Here is a 21,164-nt window from a genome sequence, read left to right on the forward strand (position 1 = left end):
GAAGACATGAAGCGCTGGTATAATCAGAATGCCTCATCCATCGAGTTCGAACCGGGACAACAGGTCTGGGTGATGTCCCCGGTTGAACCTTGCGCCCTTCAGGACAAATAGACAGGACCCTTTAAAGTGGTAGAGCGCACTACATGGTTCCTCGTCGTGAACCATCTTCAAGGCCTGCTGGCGCTGCCGCGGCCCTCCTCGTTGAGAACCATCCTCAAGGCCTGCTGGCGCTGCTGCGGCCCTCCTTGTTGTAAGTCCATCTTCAAGGCCTGCTGGCGCTGCCGCGGCTCCTCCTTTCGTGAACCATCTTGAAGGCCTGCTGGCGCTGCCGCGGCCCCTCCTTGCGAACCCTACAGCTCGAGGATTGTGAGCTCCACCTCTGCTGCTTCTGTACCGGACCGGTACACAGACTGTCCCGCTACCCTTTTCCCCCAAAGAGACTAGAATTGACGGGATCCTCGTATCCTGGTCCTGCTGTATCGTCAGTCACGTTGCCTAAAGATATATATAAAAGTGTGCAGAACTCATCTCTGTGTGGTGTCTATCTGTGGGGGGGAAGTTACTTGCCTGTACGATTCCCTGAGGGGGCCCTCACCGGAGGCCTCTCCCCCTGTACTCGGCCGACCCTCCGGGTCCCCGTCTAACATTCCCTGTCCCATTTTTCCCCAATGGTGGCCATGAAGTTATCCTTTTGGGACAAAGCTCTTGGAGAGATTAGACCTTTGCTTTGTCTTCCCCTATTCAGGAAAACAGATTTATTTATTTGTTTTTTCATATTGCACGGGCATAACCTCAATGGACATTAGAGCGCTTTAGAAAAGTAAATAACTATGTACCCTCTACAGTGTGGGAAAGTTTAGTGTAAAACATCTAGGATTGCCGTAGGTACTTTCAGCAGATGTTCATTTTATTACAGATGAGCATGTTAAAAAAATACGCTGTACAGAAGTAGGAAGAATACAATTGTTGCCTACACGTGACATAGGAGATTGTAAGCACTGCGCTAAGTAGAGGCCTCCTATTCACAGGTTGCCCAGAAAACGGTCCTGTAATGTCTGTACAAATAATGGCAGCTCTTGTCCCACATAAAACCATAAACCTGATCCACACATCCTCCGGGGGCTGCAAACCTCTAAGGCCAGTGGCATCTGACTTCTATCTGACCAGAAAACTCCACTTGTCCTCTCCCGGGCAGCAGTGTTAATGAAACAAACAAATGTCAACGATAAATGATAATGATAAACTCTGAATGTTATTACCACAAATACTTCCGTAACTGTGGATAAGAACCCTATATGGCCCTACTAATCAAATCTCACATGAGTAAATAGGCAGAGCCAGGTCTTAGCACTAGGTAGCCAAAATAGTCCTAATACCAGGGTAGGCTGGGAACAGGGAAATACATCTATGTATTGCCTTCTGTAACATTTGCATTCTGTCAAAGTTTGATGCTTGCTGGAGTCTGCATATTGTCACCTTTGTGGGAAAGGGATAAGTTGGGACCTTTTCTAGACTAATCCTTCTGCGCTTACGATGCTTGCCACTATTTCTGTTCCTTTGTTCCTTATTTTGTTCATGTATTGTGTCCTCCTATATCAGTGAGCAGGTGGGGATTCTTTGACAAAGCAACAGATGACTGCTTCAAATGAAAGACTTCACAATCAGTACATCTTAACCCTGGGTGGCCTTTTTGCTGAATCATCAGAGAGCGTTTGGTAGAAAATGTTCTTTCACGTTTATAATACTCAAAAGACTTCTCCAGCCATGTATAATTTCTGATCAAGAGTTAGCTATTCCTTTGTAATGAGGGCCTTGTCATACTGAAGACAGAGTTTCTCCCTTGAATGCATGATGACACATTAGTTTCCTCTTGTGAAAAGCGCTTTGCAACAAAACGTTGTTTCTGCCAATATGGACTCTTGGATCAGCACCTGCTTTCATTAATTTCCAGTGTGGATTTTGAGATGTTGCGTTAATAGTCCCTTTGTAATAATTGCTTTGTCACATTCGTTATATTCCTACGGTGTCGCTCCTGAGTGGAGGACAGATGTCCCACTAGTAATGACTTTCTGATGTTGCATTAGTTTTGCCTTTGTAAAGGATGGCTTGCCACAGTGAGTGCAGTGATAAGCATTCTCCACCATCATAACTTTCTCCTCTGTGTTGAAGTACTGTTATTGTATTAGCTGTGCCCTGCCAAAAAATGAATTGTCACTTCAGTATATTTATATGGTTTCTTCCGAGGGTGGACTGTTTGATGTTGCATTAGGTCTTTCTTTTTTGACAAATGCATGGAAACAGTTGTTGTGATATGGTTGTTCATGTCATGTCTTTCTACCCTGTGTGATACACTAGGTATGCCTTTGTAAATAAATGCTTTGTTACATTCAGTTAATTTATTAGTATAATTTATTTCCTGTGTGAACTTTCTGATGTCGTCTTACCTAGCTTTTTTTAGAAAATGGCTTGGCACAGTAAGTGCACTGATATGGTATCTACAATGTGTGGACTTTCTGATGGTACGCTATGCTGTGCCCTTCTATTAACCCTTTCGATGCTCATGACGAGCTCAGCTCGTCATGATGCACAGTTGAGCTGTGCTGATGACGAGCTGAGCTCGTCATGAAACCAGCAAAATGGTAATTTTCAGCACAGGGGGGGGGAAACGCCTAGCAGCCAAGGTGTTAAATCAAAAACGTACTTGGGTTCAATGGGGGATCTGCGAAAGCCAGAGGGTACTGATCCCACTAGAGAAATACTACACACACAAAAGTCTGTCTGGCTATGCATCAACAAGAAAGAAGGCAAAGGAAAATAGAGTAACCTAATTAAGAACACTTCATCACATTCTGTACATTTATACATATTTTCCTCAATGATAACTTTATACAGATTCTTAAACCAACCTGGAATAGGCTTAATAAACTCAATGCAGTTGTTTTCAGAGGGGCAAACTTAAAACGCATGCAATACTATTCGAAATGGTTGATATATAGAACACCCTCTTTTCTTCACAATATATATCCGCAAATAGAAGACAAATGTTTTCGCTGTGCAGACAAAGGAACCTGGTCGCATATCATTTGGGAGTGCCCAAATATCCAGAGCTTCTGGGTGGAGATCGAGAAATATCTTCAATTTATAATTGATCCCCTTATCTCATTTGATAAATCTACGGCAGTCTTTGGCTGCTCTCCGGCTACCTCTACACACGAGGAAGGCTTATTTATGGCGCCTTTAATAGCAAGATCTTTAATTCTGCAATTGTGGAGGTCAGAGAAGGTACCTACCTTTTATGCGTGGAAGGAAACATTTTCCAGAATACAGGAAATGGAAAAGAAATACGCAATAAGATCAGGAGCAATAAGAAAGTATGAGAAATATTGAAGTGTGTTTGAAACATAAAATAACATCTTGTTGATGATTTAAAAGGATAACATATATGTATAGGTATCTGGTCGGATTTAGCACTTCGCACTTTAACTTAAATTGTTTTTATTTTTTCTCTCATTTGGTATAAAAAGATAGAACATATTTGTAAATATATGCCCTGGTTTAGCACTTTGCACTTTAACTTACTAGGATCTTTCTCTGTATTATGGACGTTTTACGATTGCACTACTGTGTATTTTGAAACGTCCATTTAGAAGATTGTAATATTTTGTGTTTTGGAATCTAAGCAATCCCTTCCTCTCTCAACATTTTGGAATATGTATCTGAATATGATAATATTGTATGCTATTAAGTCTATGAACTCTCAATACAAATATAATTTAAAAAAATGGTAACTTTGATGTTGCTTTTACTCTCCATTGCTAATACATGCCTTGCCACATACAGTACTATTTTCAGTGTAGATATTTGATGTTGCGTTAGCTTTCCATTTTTTATTAATACATTGTCACATTCAATACATTTATATAGTTTCTCGCCTGTGTGAATATTATGATTTCCTATTAAATTTTGTTGAGTAATAGACCCCTTGTTGCATTCTGTACATTAATAAGGTTTCTCCCTACGGTAGATTTATTGATGCTGCATTACCTTATTCTTCCTGCAGAAGACTTTATTATGTTCTGTACATACATAGGATTCCTCTCCACATGGATTTTCTGATGTTGCTTCAGCTCTTCATTTGCCATGAATGCTTTATGACATTTATTACAGTGAGAACTGTCTCTCTCCTGTACATACTTTCTGATGTTGTATTAAATTTTGCTTTGATATAAATCTGTCACCTTTGGTACATTCATATTGTTTCTCCCCAGTGTGGACTTTCTGATGTTTCTTTACCTCTCCATTTGTTTTAAATGCTTTGCCACATTCTGTAAATGTATATGATTTCTCTCCTGTGTGAACTTGCTGATGTATTTTTAAACCTTAATTTGCAATAAATGTCCTGTCACTTTCTGTACATTCATATGTTTTGTGGAATTTCTAATGTTGCGTTACATTTCTATTTGTAATAGATGCCTTGTCACATGAATTACATTTATACAGTTTCGCCCCAGAGTGGACTTTCCCATGTTGTATTAGACGTGACTTTCTAATAAATCCCTTGTCACATTCAGTGCAGTTGAATGGTCTCTCTCCAGTATGGACTTTTAGATGTTGCATCAGCTCTCTATTTCTTATAAATGCTTTGTCACATTCTGTACATTGAAATGGTTTCTCCCCAGTGTGGATTCTCTGATGTTGTTTTAGCACTGTATTTGTTATAAATGTTTTGTCACACTCTGTACATTTATATGGCTTCTCACCAGAGTGGATTATCTGATGTTTCATTAGATGTGACTTTTTAAGAAATGCCTTGTCACATTCTGAACATTGATATGGTTTCTCCCCAGTATGAATTTTCTGATGTTGCTTTAGCTCTCCATTTGTTATAAATGCTTTGTCACACTCTGTACATTGATATGGTCTCTCCCCAGTGTGGACTCTCTGATGTCGTATTAACCTTTGCCCTGTAATAAATGCCTTGTTGCATTCTATGCATTCATAGGGTTTCTCCCCGGTGTGGACTTTTTGATGTTGCTTAAGGTCTCCATTTGTTATAAATGCTTTGTCACATTCAGAACATTTATATGGTTTATCCCCAGTGTGGATCTTATGATGGTTCTTCAGCTCTCTATTTGTTATGAATGCTTTTTCACACTCTGTACATTGATATGGCTTCTTCCCAGTGTGGATATTCTGATGTTGCTTTAGCTCTCCATTTGTTAGAAATGCTCTGTGACATTCAATACATTGATATGGTTTCTCTCCCGTGTGAACTTTCCAATGTCGAACTAAATTTTGCCTTACAATAAATGCCTTGTCACATTCTGTACACTGATATGGCTTCTCCCCAGTGTGGCTTTTCTGGTGTTGTTTCAGCTCTCTATTTGTTATAAATGCTTTGTCACATTCAGTACAGTGAAATGGTTTCTCCCCAGTGTGGATTCTCCGATGTTGCTTTAGTTCTCCATTTCTTATAAATGCTTTGTCACACTCTGTACATTGATATGGTTTCTCACCAGTGTGGATTTTCTGATGCCGTTTTAGGTCTCCATTTGTTATAAATGCTTTGTCACATTCAGTGCATTCATATGGTTTCTCCCCAGTGTGGAATTTCTGATGTTTCATTAGGTCTCCACTGGTAATAAATCCCTTTTCACATTCTGAACATTCATACGGTTTCTCACCAGTATGGATTTGTTGATGCTGCTTTAGATTTTTCTTCCTTTGGAACACTTTATTACATTCTGTACATTTATATGGTTTTTCCCCAATGTGGATTTTTTGATGTCGCTTTAAATCTCCATATGTTATAAATGCATTGTCGCATTCTGTACATTTATATGATTTCTCCCTAGTGTGGATTTTCTGATGTCGCTTTAAATCTCCATTTGCTATAAATGCTTTGCCACATTCTGTACACTCATACAGTTTTTCACCAGTGTGGATTTTCTGATGCTGTTTTAGCTTTGCATTGGTTATAAATGCTTTGTCACATTCAGTGCATTCATATGGTTTCTCCCCAGTGTGGATCTTCTGATGCTTTCTTAGGTTTCCATTGGTAATAAATGTCTTGTTGCATTCTGAACATTCATACGGTTTTCCCCAGTGGGGATTTGTTGATGCAGCTTTAGGTTTTGCTTCCATCCGAACACTTTAGTACATTCAATATATTGATATGTTTTCTTCTCTATGTGGATAGTCTAATGCAGCATCAGGTCTTTCATTGCGAAGAACATTTTGTCACAGTCAGTCCATCAATATGTCTTTTTTCTCCAGTATGAAGTTTCTGATGTCGCACTCCCTCTTTCTCCGCCTAATGAATGTTTTGTCACATTCTAGATACTTATACAGTTTCTCTCCTGTGTGTTCTTTCTGATACTAGGGTAGCTCTTCCTTCGTAATGAGCACCTCATCAGACTTGCTTCGGTATGTCAGTGTGTTATATCTTCAATATATATATCAGCTTATGCCTAAGAGCAAAGTACAGACGTCATTGGACAGTTTTGGTTTTTTGCTGTAGAAAAAGACTTTGGAGAGGCATTAGCCTGCACAGGAACAGATTTTGAGGTATACTGTTTATACATCACCTCCTCCTACACAAGTGATGTTTAATGGCTTCACCTTTTTCATTCAACCCTGCATTTATTTCACCTGTTGGATTAAGGGAAAAAAACACTAAATAAGTGAAATGTAGAGTTCATCACAAAAATCTATTGGTATTTGATAGAGAGAGAGAGAGAGAGAGAGAAAAGAAAACTTTGTTCGAGGTTTCAAAAAAATCACAACATTATGCACAATAAAACTGTACAAACAGAAAACTATAAGAAGGTCTAAAGCACAGCCACCACAGCTTACAATAGGCAAGTTGAAAATGCATGTGTTTTGCAATAAAGATCTAAAAGGGATCTAGTGTCATTTAATGAGACATTTCATTACAAGTGTGCTGAAGAGATTCTAGATTACACTTTCAGTATAAAGATGCAATAGGCAGAGTAAGGGCATACGATCCTTACGTGATCCCTTTTTATCAAGGAGTATGGACTCAAAGAGTAACCAAAACACCAGAGAAGGTTCCTTGTTCAGTGAGTGAGACCCCCTCACAGTGACACACATTGTTAAATCCACAGTGACAAGAAGCCTCCCTTCTTATCAAGATGGAGCCTTTTCCAGTGACTGAACCATGCAACACAGCGCATCAAAATAATTGCGGAAAACATAAGCAATTGCGACAAGGGAGTTTGTTAGACCTGGTATCATTGGCGTGAGTCTCCCTTCCATTTTTTCTGATTGCCTCCTCTATTTTTTATATGTTTTGCTGGTTAGATGCTTCGGGGCACTGTGCCAGTGCTATTCAGTGCCACAGTGCAAGTGCTCCCTATGTTAAATTGTTGTACTGATTGGTGTCTCCATGAATGGGTTATTTGGTTTCACCTGTCAGACCCTAGTACAGTGCACCATGTGTGCCCAGGGCTTGTAAATCAAATGCTGCTGGTGGGCTTGCAGCCCTGGTTGTGCCACCCACCGAAGTAGCTTGTAAAGTGTGTCTCAGGCCTGCCATTGCAGAGCCTGTGTGCAGTCTGTGACTGCCATGTCGACTTGGCAAGTGCACCCACTTGCCAGTCCCTAAACCTTCCCTTTTTGTCATGTCAGACACCCCTATGGTAGGCCTGCCTTGTAAGGTGGGTGCATTGTAAGTATATGGTAGAACATGCCCTGGTGTGTGAGGCATGTCTTAATAGTGAATGACAGCCATTTTCATTTTTTCACTATTGCAAGGCTACGTGTTCTCCATAGGCCACAATGGGCAGTTTGATTATTACATCTTATAATCCTAACTGACCCAGGGAACATGGTAGAAATTTGAGTTTAGTTTGCCTGAACTCAGATGAAAAAAGACATCTTTTAGTGAAGTTGGTATTTTCTTGCCTAACTATCCAAGCCTGCCTCTGCTAGGTTGTGTATTCCGTGTCTGGAGTTTGAGTGACAGGGGCTGGAGGATTCCACGAGACAGGGTGAGTCAGTCCAGCGCTGAATAGAGAGATCTACATCAAGATGGGAGGGAAGAGTTGCACCTGGGACCTGAAAAGGGCTGGGCCTTCCCTCTACAATGCTGGCTCCACATCCTGTGGTGTGTCTATTGTCCCTGGCCTACACTGTGAAAAGAAAGAAGCAGTCTTGTCAACAAGTGCTCCAGGACTGACCAGAACTGGTTTGGTCTCTCTGCCTTCAGAGAACAAAGAGAAAAGTAGTATAAATATGGGGATCCAGACCCCAAGACTTTAGATCGCTTCTGGGAACAAGACAAACCTTTTGCCAAGGAGAACCAAGGAAGCTGCAGGAGTTTGGACTGCCCCTCTGCCAGTGTGCTGTTTGCTGGGCTGGCCTGCCGTAGTCTCTTCATTACCAAGGAAAGGAGAAGGAACTTTTTAAGGACTTCATCATCTTGCAGAATATTACTCCAAGGGCTTGATTTGAGCTTGCCTCCTGACCGAAGTCTCAGGGATACCAGACTTCACCCCCTTCTGTTTGCCTGCATCTGGAACTTGCTGTTCTAGTGCTACATAGGGAATCTGCAACACCGACGCCGGCGAGCGACACCGTTATCTGCAACAACGTCATGAGAGCTGCTCTGACTTGCGACGTGGACCCGACGCCAGTCGCCGTGCCACATCGATGCCAGAGACGACTTCTTAAGCCTGCCATAGCCGTGAGCATCGCTCAGACTTGCGACGCCGGCCCAACGCCTGCTGCTGTGCTGCAGCGACTCCGAAGACGACATCATCGCAGAGCTGATGGTCGTCGTGGGTAGTCAAGAACCCATCGACATCGTGACATCGTACAGAAGTGTGGTTTCAGCGCCATTGTGATGTCACCTCCTCTCCGGACCGGAACCGACGCCTCCCCTGCCTGCGCAAGCATCCAAGACCCGAAGCCTCATCTCCCCAGAAGAGTTGTCCCAGAACCTAGTTGACAGTAAGTTGACTGACCTCTGGAAGCTTGCTGGGGCGATGGACCTTTGGGTCAGTACCAGAGTGTCCGAGAAGGTACCTGGGAGTGACCCCAAGAAGGGTGTTGCAGGTTCCCTCCAGCAGAGTTTGGGGGAGGTTAAAGATGACCCAGACAAGTCCCAGAGTAAGGAGGAAGGAAAGGGTACCCATGCCCCATCTGAGAAATGGGGTGTTTCTGGTAAGCAGTTGCTCAGGGCACCCCATTTTCAATTCTATTGCCTTGAGTGATCGCAGTTTGGGTGACTGCCTGCCCAAGGAAAGCACACACTGGTGGGCCCTCTACAGGAGTGGCCAATAGGCCTTAGGGGTAAGTAGTCCCCAGTGGCAGGTCATATACCATTTCCATCAAAACAGTATGCAGTTCCTAAGGATACAGGAAGAGAGAATTGGAGGATCAATCGGTAGATATACGTGTCCAAATGTTGGTGCCGGAGTCTCCTCCTTTTTGAACTAGGTCCCTCACACACCTGGCTGGGTGTCATGCTTTATCAAAGGGCTTGCTCCACGTCGAGTCGTCGCTGCTATGCCTGATGGGCTCTTTACCAGAGATCTTTTGTTTCCAAGCAGTAATGTGAAATGCGAGTGTAGGGCCGTGGAGTGAAGAGGAGTGTATCAAGTGTGTGAATGGGTTAAGGAAAATAAAAAAGGAGATAAGGTAGTTTTAATCTGTGGGTCTACTAGTTCAGTTAAAATCAGGGTTCCCACCCCACGGACATGATGTTTAGTGGTTGCTAATACAAAAAGGTCAACATGTTTCTTGCTATGTTTGTCACTAAAGTGATCAGTTAGCAATTCACCAGGCCCGGAAGTAAAATGTCTATCTACATAGTGGTTGGCGTCCTAGTTAGTATAAGGGGTTGCCCAGAAATATTTATCCTTGAATTAGATCATAGGGTCTGTCGTTTTCTTATTTTATTTTGTTTGAACCGCTTACCCTTAAATGACTTAACGGCAAGTTGGTCTTCCCATGCGAGCACAGGAAGATATTGTGTCTTATGTTATCTGGGCCCTCAGACTATTGATCATATTTAGTTTGTATGCCCAGCCCTACTACCTTATCACCTATGCTAATTACGTCCTTTGTTCATACAGAATAGTATTAAAACTGCCCATGAGTTTCTCCTTTTCCCTAAGAAAATCTTCAAGTTTACAGTGTTTTAAAACTTGTTGCTTTGGACAGGGGGTATGGGAGCAATTGTTTTATTCATATTTAATCATATTGCCTCCTACCTGAAGGTCCAACTACTAGATTATATGCCACTTATTCTATTTTGGTACTCAAATAATTCTATTCATTTGTTGCAGTAAAGGAATTGTACTGTATCCAATTATTATATTATTGTTCATTATTTCCCCTTCGTTTCTAAAGTGTTCCTAAATGAATTCTGGAACACTGAACTGTTGCTGCTAGATTGAATAAAGTTTTCCTATTGCGGGCTTGACTAATTACATACCTTTCATTTTTTTTCTTCTTGTATTGTTTGTATAGTGTACATAATTAGTCCAAATATTCGTTGTGGTAAAGGAACTATAACTGTATTTTATAATCCAATCTCATTGTGATATTTGACTTCTTCTCTAATGTCGTTTTATTAGTATCTTTTTATTAACTGCAGAACTGTGCACTTAACTATTGCTGCTTGGTCCAAGGATGTTCTTCTGTATAACTATGTAAGCTCTTTTTCTAGCTATATCTTCTGTTGATTTTATGGTTGTGATTTAATCTGTACAAATTTGTACTCATGAAATGCTGCTATACTTTTTATCACTCTAAACGTAAGTGACTTTTTTCTTTTGACTTATACAAATACTATTTTATGGTAAAGGTTTTTTTTTTGCACACTGCAAATTGTATTCTTATCGTGTGATTCAATTGTAATTTTTAAGTGGAGCTCTTTTTGAGTTCCATACCTTAATAAATTGAACATCAAGTTCGTCTGAAATGACTTTAGAGAACTGGTTTAATAACTCCACTACCCCACTGTTATCTCATGCTACAGTTAGCTGTTCAGTTGTACCTGGACATAAGATCATGCCAAACAGTCCTTGATGAAACCATCCCAAAATGTTTAAGTCTTCAACTGCAACATACACTTTACCATAGATCTTCCTTCCTTGATATCTTCAAAATAACCTTGCAACTCAATCTTTCTTCCGCCATATGATACCTATTTGGTGGCAACAATTTACGCTCACCCCACTTCTGTTGAAATGATTCTTGTGTGAGCATAATCATTTTGGCACCGGAGTCTACTAACAACCTTGCCTCCTATCTGAATATCTGATGGTTTGCAGCCGGCGTATGAGCAACCACGCCTTAGTTTCAAACGGCACTTCGTAGAGAGCTCCTGATTTTGAGGACCTGGTGCCAAATTCCGATTCAGGCAAATTGAAATCACTTGGATCGTAGGACTGTCGTATCTTTTACATACTGTCTTGAAAAAGACCCGCCGCGACCTTAGACACTGGCGCCGAAGGGTCGAAACGTCGACATTTCTTCACAGGCTCACCAATTCCAGAATTCTAGTGAATTGAAAGAAATATATAGGATTCTGTAAAAACGTAGTAGTGGATGGCCTTCAAGGAATACATTTGTATATATGGATTGTATTGGAATACATCATTAATGTACATATTGTGTTTTTATCACAAGATCACAATTCACTTTTTTTGCACTTGAATAATTGTGTTTGACAGTCATTGTACTAATTATATAGAGAATTTTTTGAATGAATATATAAAAATACAGCAAGTCAAGTATAGGTCTTCTTTTCATTTATTGCAAGAACCTGATTTTACTGTATTTTGCCTTTGTCAGAGGTGGGTTCGTTTTGTGTTGTAAAGTGCATTGAATAGCATTTGCAAATCACTTGTGTTGTTACCCGACAGAACCATTTTTGTTTAACCTCCTATCTGAATATCAACATAAGGAGCCACACAATGCTCAGGATTGCCCTGTTGGACCTCATTGTCAGACACGACAAAGACCATGTCTTGCATTTCTTCCATCAAATCATGAACATTGTAAAACAAATACTTTCCAGCCCTGTGTGTTGTGCTTGGGATAGGAGGGGCAGAGCATAACCTACCTCCATCAAACCTTGGGATTCTAGGGTGAGCAGTGTGGGAGATATGATGAGTGTTCATTGCCACCCGCCCGCCCCTTACCAAGCATAGCCACAGATTGTCAAGAGGACCTGGAAGCAGGTGGCATCCATTTTAGGTACATGTTGTAACATATCATCACTGCCTAAGCCGCTCCCTTGATATTGCCCAGTGACGACCTTCAACAGAGGACCTGGGAGGGGATAGCATTCATCTTAGTTAGGTACATGTTGTAGCATACTGTCACCATTGCTCTAACAATTGCTCTCAGCCCCTCCGCTGACTATGCCTAGCCATAGACCCCGTGAACAGGGCTTAGTAGAGGAAGGCAGCCTTCATAGATAGGTACATGTTTTACTGTACTGAGACCACTGTCTCAGTCCTCCTCAGAACATACCTAGCATACGTTGAAGATCCAACCTCATTCATCTTTAAGGAGGGTCAATTCACAGAAAAAGGTGCATCCATTGGTCAGAGGCCAAGGAGCAAGAAGGGGGTATTGGGCCAAGCGGTTGAGATCTAATTCCCTTCAGGAGTGTCTTGTCCGGCCCAATCCCATGTTTCCGGCCTAGATTAACTAATACATTTTATACAAATAAATTACTGAACAAAATAGCACTATGCTGGGGTGTCACTAGAGAGGGTGCAGCTAGGAAACTAAACCATATATCTGTTCACTCAGAGAAAAGATCGTTGCACAGGGGTGAGTTTGTCAGTAAAGCCTTTCCCAGCCAACGTGGACGCTGTAGAGGGATGTCAGTGAAAAAGCCATATTGCCAGAAAACAGAAGCTTTTACTCAACATAGAGATGTAAGGAAAGGAGAAAGTCTCTCATGAATTTATACCATAGAGAATCTTTAAGCTGTTCTAATGCAATAACACAAGTCTTAGTATTTCTGTAAAATCTTGCACAGAGAGCTTTAACTGTGGTGAGGTGTGAGTAGTGAAGGTGCAGTTATAGAGTACTGTCAGATAGAATCACTGTTTCATTCATCTCTATTACTGCAAATGCACAGAACACTGACAGCTGAAATATTCGGTGTGTATCTACTTATAAGAACAGAGCTTTCCTACCAAACTCTACCATAGAGATTCTGCACCTTGTGGATATGTGATTGAACAGGTTTCACTATAGAGCATGCTGTCACGAAATATATTCATATACTCCATGCACTTAGATATAACAAGGGGAGGTGTTTCATTAAACTTTACCATTCACATTGTGTATGTAGTTAAATTATGGTGGCACAGGGCTATGTGTTTTTCTGAAATCTTGTACACAGCCCTTTACGCTGTTCAGACGTGTTATTGCAGCATTTGCTATTCATAAGCCCATTTACACACCATGTTCACCCAGACAAAAGGGGTTTCTAGAGGGGTGGTGCCTCACTAAAGTCTTCTACACTCAGAAGCTACGCTGTGGACAGGTGCCAGCAAAGAGGGCATGTTGTAAAAAAAACACAAGGATTCACTTTATATACACTTCTAAAACAAGCATTTGCAACATAATAGGTCTCGCATTTTTGTAGTTGGAGCTATTGGCATTGTAAATGGCAGTTTTTTATTTTTTTGTTTGCAGTGGAGTGATTTAATGAAAAAAAATTAATGCTATACCATATATGCTTTTATAGCAACACTACAGTAAATCTATAGCTATGTTAATGTAAATGGGTATGAATGAAAATACAAAAAAAGATGTTAAAATGCAGGATGGAATGTATAGCAGGTGACAGGGACTACCCACTATTTAATAAAAATACATAGACAAAAAAGCACACACAGAATGTGAAACCTGCAAACTCCAGGAAAGTGTCAGGCATCAGCGTGTATTTGTGGCACATATACATGCAAATATACCATGACATGTTTTCCATTTTGTTTCGGTGCGTCGGACGGCCGGAACCGTCTGCCGCACCAGTGCTTATGTGCATCAGACTGCTCCCGGCTGCCTGCGCACATGGCACAGGAAATACCAAAACACCCTTGGGAGCTGGGGAAGAGCTTCCCCAGCTACCAAGGGTGTTCTGACAACTTGTATCAACAAAAGAAGGAGTATCACCACTGTAGAGGAAATTCCAAGGTTTTCTTCAGGACCAAGTGTAAAAAGACCTGGGCGGTGTACACACGCTAAGGTGTACCCAACCCTCGGTCCTAGTGGCCTAACTACTACTTACAGTCAGGTAACCTTGCGTCCAAATTTAGGCGTAAGGAAAAAATCGAAACTCAATGTTCGAGAGGGATTAGCCCCATAGGAAACTGGGTCGGATTGGGACATCCGACACTTAATTTGTGACCGGATGTGAGGGGAGGCTGTTGTGCCTAGACGCCGACCTCAGATCCTCGCCCAGGTCGTTTTACACTTGGTCCTGAAGAAAACCTGGGAATTTCCTCTACAGGTTGAAAAATGTAGACCCTATTGCACTCACATAGATACTGTTGGTCAATTTAACCAACATAAGTATCACATTCCTGTTTTTAACATTGTCCAGTAGCGTCTGAATAAAAAAAATGTCATCGAAGTTATACCTGGCCAATTTTTAATTTCACTTTTTTCACATCACATTCACACAAAAATCTTCCCGCTCCACTGTAATCAGGTGTCGCAGCACACCCGGATGGCACTCAGCTGTCCGGGTGGGACCCCGATGATGAAGCATGTCACCAACCAGGTTGGTGAGTGAGGGGTCTTTTATCAAAAGAACAATTTTCTTTTGATCATCTCCATTTCCCCAACCCCATTAGGACCTCTCTGGTCCAGTGGTGATACTCCTTCTTTTGTTGATACATATTTAGGTCTATGGGACCAGGAGTACTCCCCTTCACATTGTGGTAAATCCCTTACTCTCTCCTTTGTTATTACACACCTGTTCTGACAACTTCTCTGAAATGACGATTGGCGACATTTCGGAGAAACAGAAAATCAGTTTAAGTGTGTCTGTGCTCAGGGGGCTATCTGAGCACCGAGGCAGATGGGAGGGGGTACCATTAGAAAGGGGAGACTCTCCCCTTTACAAAGGTACCCATCCGTAGTGGATCCCTTCTTGGGGATCGCCTCAGGAGGGTGATCCTCAAGCAGGGGTCCACCCACTAGGCACCAGGAGGGGTGAGCTGCTCCTTGGGCAAAGGCTTTTGCTCCCCCCACTATTTTGGGCACATTCAGTCTTTCTGCCCTCCCCCATGAGGCATATGTGGGCGACAGCCTCCAATCTGCTCCCCCCCAAGTGGGGCAGAAAGCACACTAGGCACCAGGGATGTTTTATTTTTATGTATATAGGGTTGGGAGCTGCCCAAAATGGGCATGGCACTGCCCATGCCCCCCCCCCTCCAAATTCCAGTTTTTTGCCCTCCCCCAGGAGGCAGATAGGAGCATTAGCCCCCAAGCTGCCCCCGGGGGCAGAAAGCGCACTAGGCACCTGGGATGTTTTATTTTTATGTATATAGGGGTGGGGGCTGCCCAAAATGGGCATGGCAATGCCCTCCTCCCCAGATTCCATAGTCTTTCTGCCCCCCCCCCCCTCTCCCGGGAGGCATAGGTGGCATTAGCCCCGATCAAAGCACACTAGGAACCAGGGATTTTTTTATAGTGATATAGGGGTGGGAGCTGCCCAAAATAGGCATGCCAATGCCTCCACCCCTCAAAAAACATTCCACAGTATTTCTGCCCCCCCCCAGGCATATGGGAGCAAGAGCCCCTGATCTACCCCCCCAGGGGGGCAGAAAGCCCACTAGGCACCAGGGATTGTTTTTTTTATATATGTATGGGGGTGGGGACTGCCCAAAATGGGCTTGCCAATGTCCCCCCCCAAATGCCACAGTCCTACTGCCCACCCCCAGAAGGCAGATCGGAGCAATAGCCCCTTTTCTGCCCCTCCGGGCAGGGCAGAAAGCCCACTAGGAACCAGAGATATATTTATGGGCATGTCGTGAAGAAGCCCCGTAGGCACAGGTTGCTCCCCTTCTTTTAGGCAAACATTTTGGCTGTTTCAATTATATTTTTAGTCTCATCTACCCCCAAGCGGAGGCCCGAAAACCACTAGAAACCTGGGAGAGTTTGTGTGTATGAACTGGAGATTGGCTTACGGTCTGCGTGTACTGACCTTTGGCTGGCATTTTGCTTGCGGTGTGTGTGGCTTGCACTTGGCTAATGGTGTGTGTGTGTGGACATGCACTTGATGAGGGTGTGTGTAGATTGGCGCTTTCCTGGTGGTGTGTGTGTGGTGTGACACTTGGCTGGCAGTCAACGTGGACTGCTGTTTGGCTGACAGTTGCATGGATGGCGCTTGGCTGGCGGAGTGCGGGGATGGCGCTTGGCTGGTGGAGTGCAGAGATGGTGCTTGGCTGCCGGAGTGCGGGATTGGTACTAGGCTGGCAGAGTGCGGGGATGGTGCTTGGCTGGAGGAGTGCGGGGATGGTGCTTGGCTGGAGGAGTGCGGGGATGGTGCTTGGCTGGAGGAGTCAGGGATTAGCGCTTGACTGGCGGTGTGCATGGATGGCGCTTGGCTGGCAGTGTGCATGGATGGTGGTGTACGTGTACTGACTCTTGGCTGGCGATGTGGCTTTTATGGATCCCCAGCATTTTCTTACACAGAATCTTCCACAAACCTCCAATTTACTTACAAAGTCACATTTTCCTCATATTTCTGTGTCGGTAAGTTGTAGAATCACAGCACTTTCCTACCACCCAGACTTCCCCCGAGGTCTGGCGAGAAAAATTATACCTCACTTGTGTGGGTGCCCAAAGTAGCGTCAGCCTAAAAACATACAAACAAACTGCACTTTTGGACCTGCTGTGGGCCCCCCTCAATCTCTAAACATTTTTGGCCCTCCCATGTCATAGTCACTTGGCCCAGCTACACAAGTGTGGTATTATTTTTTCGGGAGGATGAGGGAAACGCTGAGTGGTAGGAAATTTGTGCTGTGCAGTGACCCCACAACTTTCCCACTCAGGTATTGGAGGAAAATGTGACTTTTTAGCTAAATTTGAGGTTTGCAATGGAATCTGGAAAGGAAAATGTTGAGGGATCAACGCAAACCACACCTCCCTGGACCCCCACGGGTATCTACTTTTCACAAATGTCTGGGTTTTTTACATTCCCCTAGATGTCTTCTAGCCCGGGACCAAAAACACAGGTATCCACATATCTATCACAAAACTACCTGGTTTGCGAGGGAGTCATCTGCGTTTTGGCCATCTTGGGAAACCTAGCAAACCCAAACATTTCTGAAAACTAGAAACCGAGTGGAGTCCAGGGAAGTGCAGCTTACCTGGATCTTTCTACATTTTCCTTCCCAGAATCCCCTGTAAACCTCAAATTTAGCTAAAAGAAATCATGTTTTCCTCACTTTTCTGTGTGGGAAAGTTGTAAGATCACAAAAGTATCTGGTGCGTTGTCACGCCCCATGGTCAAGCTGCAGAGTTTTGCAAAAAATTACAACAAACAAGAAACCAATATTTTTACTCCATAGTCTTTGTTAATCTGTTTTCTCCATGTGTTTTAACATTCCTAGTAGGAACAACATAACTCCTATCTTTACATGTCAAGAAATGCCCATCTTGGCAGTTTTTCATGGCATAATGGAATGCCCTGTGCATCCTGGGTAACCAAATGCAGTTCGGGCATGTTTTGCCCTTTGTCAGGGGCAGCTAAAACGGAAGAAGAGCCCATCAAAAGTTGTAAGAGACTACATGCAACAAGAACATGACTCATGTTACAAATTTGTAAAACTGCGAAAAAGTGATTGTCTGGCTCAGTGTCCACATTGCTGTAAATTTTTCGAATCCTAAACACATGCTCCATTCATTCAAATTGTGCTCCGGGAATAATCAAGAAACCATGAGACAGAAACAGATAAAGGAACAAAAAGGTGGAAGTAAAAAACGGAAATAAAAAATCAAACTCACTAGTGCTCTATGAGTAAGTGCCTAAAATACTGCGACTTCGTGTCAAACAAGGCCCCAAATCACGTCTGGTGAATCATGCTCAAAAAGAAAAAGACCAATTTACTTGAACAAACTTAAATGTAACCCTTTGCTCACCGCGTGCCTGCATATTTCAAATGTATCTGTGCCAAGTACCCCACCCAAACGTAAACATAAAAGAAATACTACAACCATGCTAGTGTGCCATTAATACTGCAACAAAACCAAACGCAGATAAATACAAATATCATAACTGCCATCATTACTTGAATATACAACGTGCAATTATGAACAGGATATACCATTTCACATTTCATATCTGTGTGAACACAGTCCGCTAACATTGCCGCTATTACAAAACTGTCAAAATACAATAAATTGCATGTCGAAGTACATGGTTATACCCCAAATATATTGTCTTTGTGTAGAAACAAACGTCCTCTGATGACAATACAGTATGTTGGTGATACAAGAGGACTCTCTGGAAATCCCAGGAATCCTATAAGATGGTATTTTTCTTTGTAATCCATTTTCATTGGTGGCAAATTATCTTTTGGGACAACTTTAATAACATAACCTGACAAGAAAGGCTCCAAGAACAGTTCAGTGAAGCAGGAGCGGACCCCAGATCACCCAGCAGCCAACTTCTGTCCCCTGAATCCCAGCCCTATAACACTGCAGTGGAGAGGGCGACTAGGATCTCCAAAGTAGTGAGGGCAAGAGTGGTCCCTAGATCACCCCAGGGCAGCCAGCTCCTGTTCCCCAAATCCCCAGACACTCCATTGTTGCCCTTTCTGTCTCATAACACTGCAGAGGAGAGGGTAGCTTAGGCCCCCACAACACTCAGAGCAAGAGAGGGCCACACAACATGGCTAAACCTCTGCAAGCAATATGCAACTTTCCATTCTCACATCACACAACACTTTGGGAGTCTGCAGTCACAGCAGGTATGCATTGGCACTTTGCATGTGCTGAGGCATCAGAAAATGTTTGTTGCGCAGCGGGTGGCCAGCGGTCATGGAGCTCATTTTTTCGTATTTTTTATTCAAAATTTCCCTCCTGTAAATCAGTCATTTAACAGACCTAGCTCAGCTGGAGTTAATGGAGTCTGATTACTCTGCACTGTATTTACCACTTCCTAGAGCAAGTCTTGGCTGTTTGCTATTTTGAGAGACAATAAAAAAATGACTATTCTGGTATCCAAGTGGAATAAAATAGTCTTAAGCTTCGAAATACCAATTTAAAGTATTATGTACTATGATTCTGTCCAGTAACCACTTACTGCCACAGGATCTGGTCCACTGAGTATGTTTCAGCGAGTGGTAATCTCAGCTTTCCAATTTCATCAACTATGCTTGAAACAAACACTGTATTCAAAAGGTAGCCAGGACCACCAAACTGACATTCCCTAGGGAAAGGAAGCACTTTAGCTTTACCATCAGAACCATTGCCACTCTAATTGTGGGCTAGTGGACTAGTTGGAAAGTTGGAACCAGAAGACCAAGTTCAAATCCTGGCCTCCTATTTGGCCAAATGGCATGCTCTAGGATAAGCAATGTTTAGGCATATATTTCTCTGCTTCCTTTTTGACAAAATAAAGAGTATTTAGAAGCAAAGTAAAAACCACTAGTAGGCATGTGATGAAAAATGGACTCGATGTTACATGGTGGAATGGAGACGTGCCCTGTCTTGTGGTATATTAATCAAAAAGTAATATAATGGTAAAAGTGTAGCCTTTGCAGCAAGTAGTATAGTCTCAGGTCTAGTCATTTGAATAGTATAAATAGCACCCCTGACGAGAGGCTGAAGTGTAATAAACCGTGAGAGCCTGTGCAGCTCGTGCTCTTCCTGTGCCTCAGTTTACAGATCTAACAGTGCATCAGCATTTTGCAACAAGCTTAAACGAAGCAATACACACAGAGGGCAAACGCCCAGGACAGGGACTCAGCGCAGTATTCATTCACACATTCAGTAGGTGGATGGATTTCTAACTATCTGTAGCTAAACAGGCCCCTGATGCGGCACTGTGCAGGACCCTCCTGAGCTGCAGCTTCTTCCTTCCAGGCGCCAATTGTCACCTGCTATCAGGATCCTCCGAGGACCCCATGGACAGATTTACTTATGCATCCCCACATACCCCCCTCCCCAGCCATGAGGACCCCAAACACAGCTTTACCTCTGTATCACCCCCGCCTTCTCCCTGATCACCGTGCCCCTCACCAGTCTGAGAACTCCATGCACAGCTTTACCTCTGCACCGGACTAGACTGCTCCTCTAATTACCCCTGCCCTCCCCACACCCAAGGCCCAATACACAGCGTTACCTCTGCATCACTCCTAGGTGCTCCATCACCCCCTGCCACTTCCCGAGGAGTCCAAACACAGCTTTACCTCTGCACCGCCCCTCCTGATCACCTCCTGCCCCTCCTCATCCTGAGGGCCCCATAGAATCCTTCACCTCTGCCCCCCTCCTGCCCCTGCACACCCCAGAGGGCCCCATAGAATCCTTCACCTCCTCCTGCCCTCCCCCCAGGGAGCCCTATAGAACCCTTCACCTCTGCCTCTCCCCCGGGGGCCCTTTAGAATCCTTCTTCTCTGCCCTCCATCCCTCCCTCCTCTTCAATACTTTCAAGGTGTCCAGTGACTCACCTCAGTCTGGGTCTGGTCCACCTCTCACTGGTGCTCGTGAAATCCCATAAACACAAACAGTGATGACGCTGCACTCACTGCTGCACCGGGGGCCCTGTTGTGTCTGCAGCAAGGCCTGGGGTCAGGGGTCAGCTGTCCTCGCGGCAGCCTCATCACCACGCTCACATCCTTCGGTTTGTTTGGGGCTGAGCTGCAGTGATCCGCGCATGCGCTGAGGATCGGGTGCTCGTGCTTGGGTCTGAGGGCTCCGATCCACCGCGCATGCGTACAGGGTCAGACACTAGATGAGGCATCCGCGCATGCGCAGGGTGAGTGATCGTGGCAGCGGACAGCTGACCCAGGGTTTGCTACAGACACTGAAGAGCCGGAGGTCTGTGGTGCAGGAGCCGGGGCACGAGGTATCTGTGCAGGTCGATTGCATGGAGTATGGCAGCACTAATGACCCTGAATAAGACCTATTTTGTAGCGCGTTAATTGAAACTA

At 43.5% G+C, this 21,164-nt stretch overlaps 1 protein-coding gene across 3 annotated transcripts; it reads right to left on the minus strand.

The window, feature by feature from the left end:
* Positions 1–3,860: 3,860 nt before the first annotated feature.
* On the minus strand, positions 3,861–20,962 carry LOC147709805 (uncharacterized). 3 transcript variants are annotated; one of them, XM_086928242.1, is made up of 3 exons: positions 20,682–20,962; positions 11,108–11,531; positions 3,861–6,651 (listed from the first exon to the last, which is right to left on the minus strand). In XM_086928242.1, the coding sequence occupies exon 3, from the start codon at positions 6,142–6,144 to the stop codon at positions 4,438–4,440; it is 1,707 nt and encodes a 568-aa protein (XP_086784368.1). In that variant the 5' UTR covers positions 6,145–6,651; positions 11,108–11,531; positions 20,682–20,962; the 3' UTR covers positions 3,861–4,437. The 3 variants fall into 3 exon arrangements, with proteins under 3 accessions (XP_086784368.1, XP_086784367.1, XP_086784366.1); XM_086928241.1 differs by having other exon boundaries at positions 11,027–11,531; XM_086928240.1 differs by lacking the exon at positions 11,108–11,531 and having other exon boundaries at positions 20,682–20,885.
* Between the last annotated feature and the right edge of the window lie 202 nt (positions 20,963–21,164).

Source organism: Lissotriton vulgaris, chromosome 6 (genome assembly GCF_964263255.1).
Source record: "Lissotriton vulgaris chromosome 6, aLisVul1.2, whole genome shotgun sequence".
Classification (NCBI taxonomy): domain Eukaryota; kingdom Metazoa; phylum Chordata; class Amphibia; order Caudata; family Salamandridae; genus Lissotriton; species Lissotriton vulgaris.

Coding starts and splice junctions, on each gene's coding strand:
- LOC147709805 (XM_086928242.1), bottom strand. CDS start 6,144: ATGGAAGCAAAACCTAAAGCTGCATCAACAAATCCCCACTGGGGAAAA.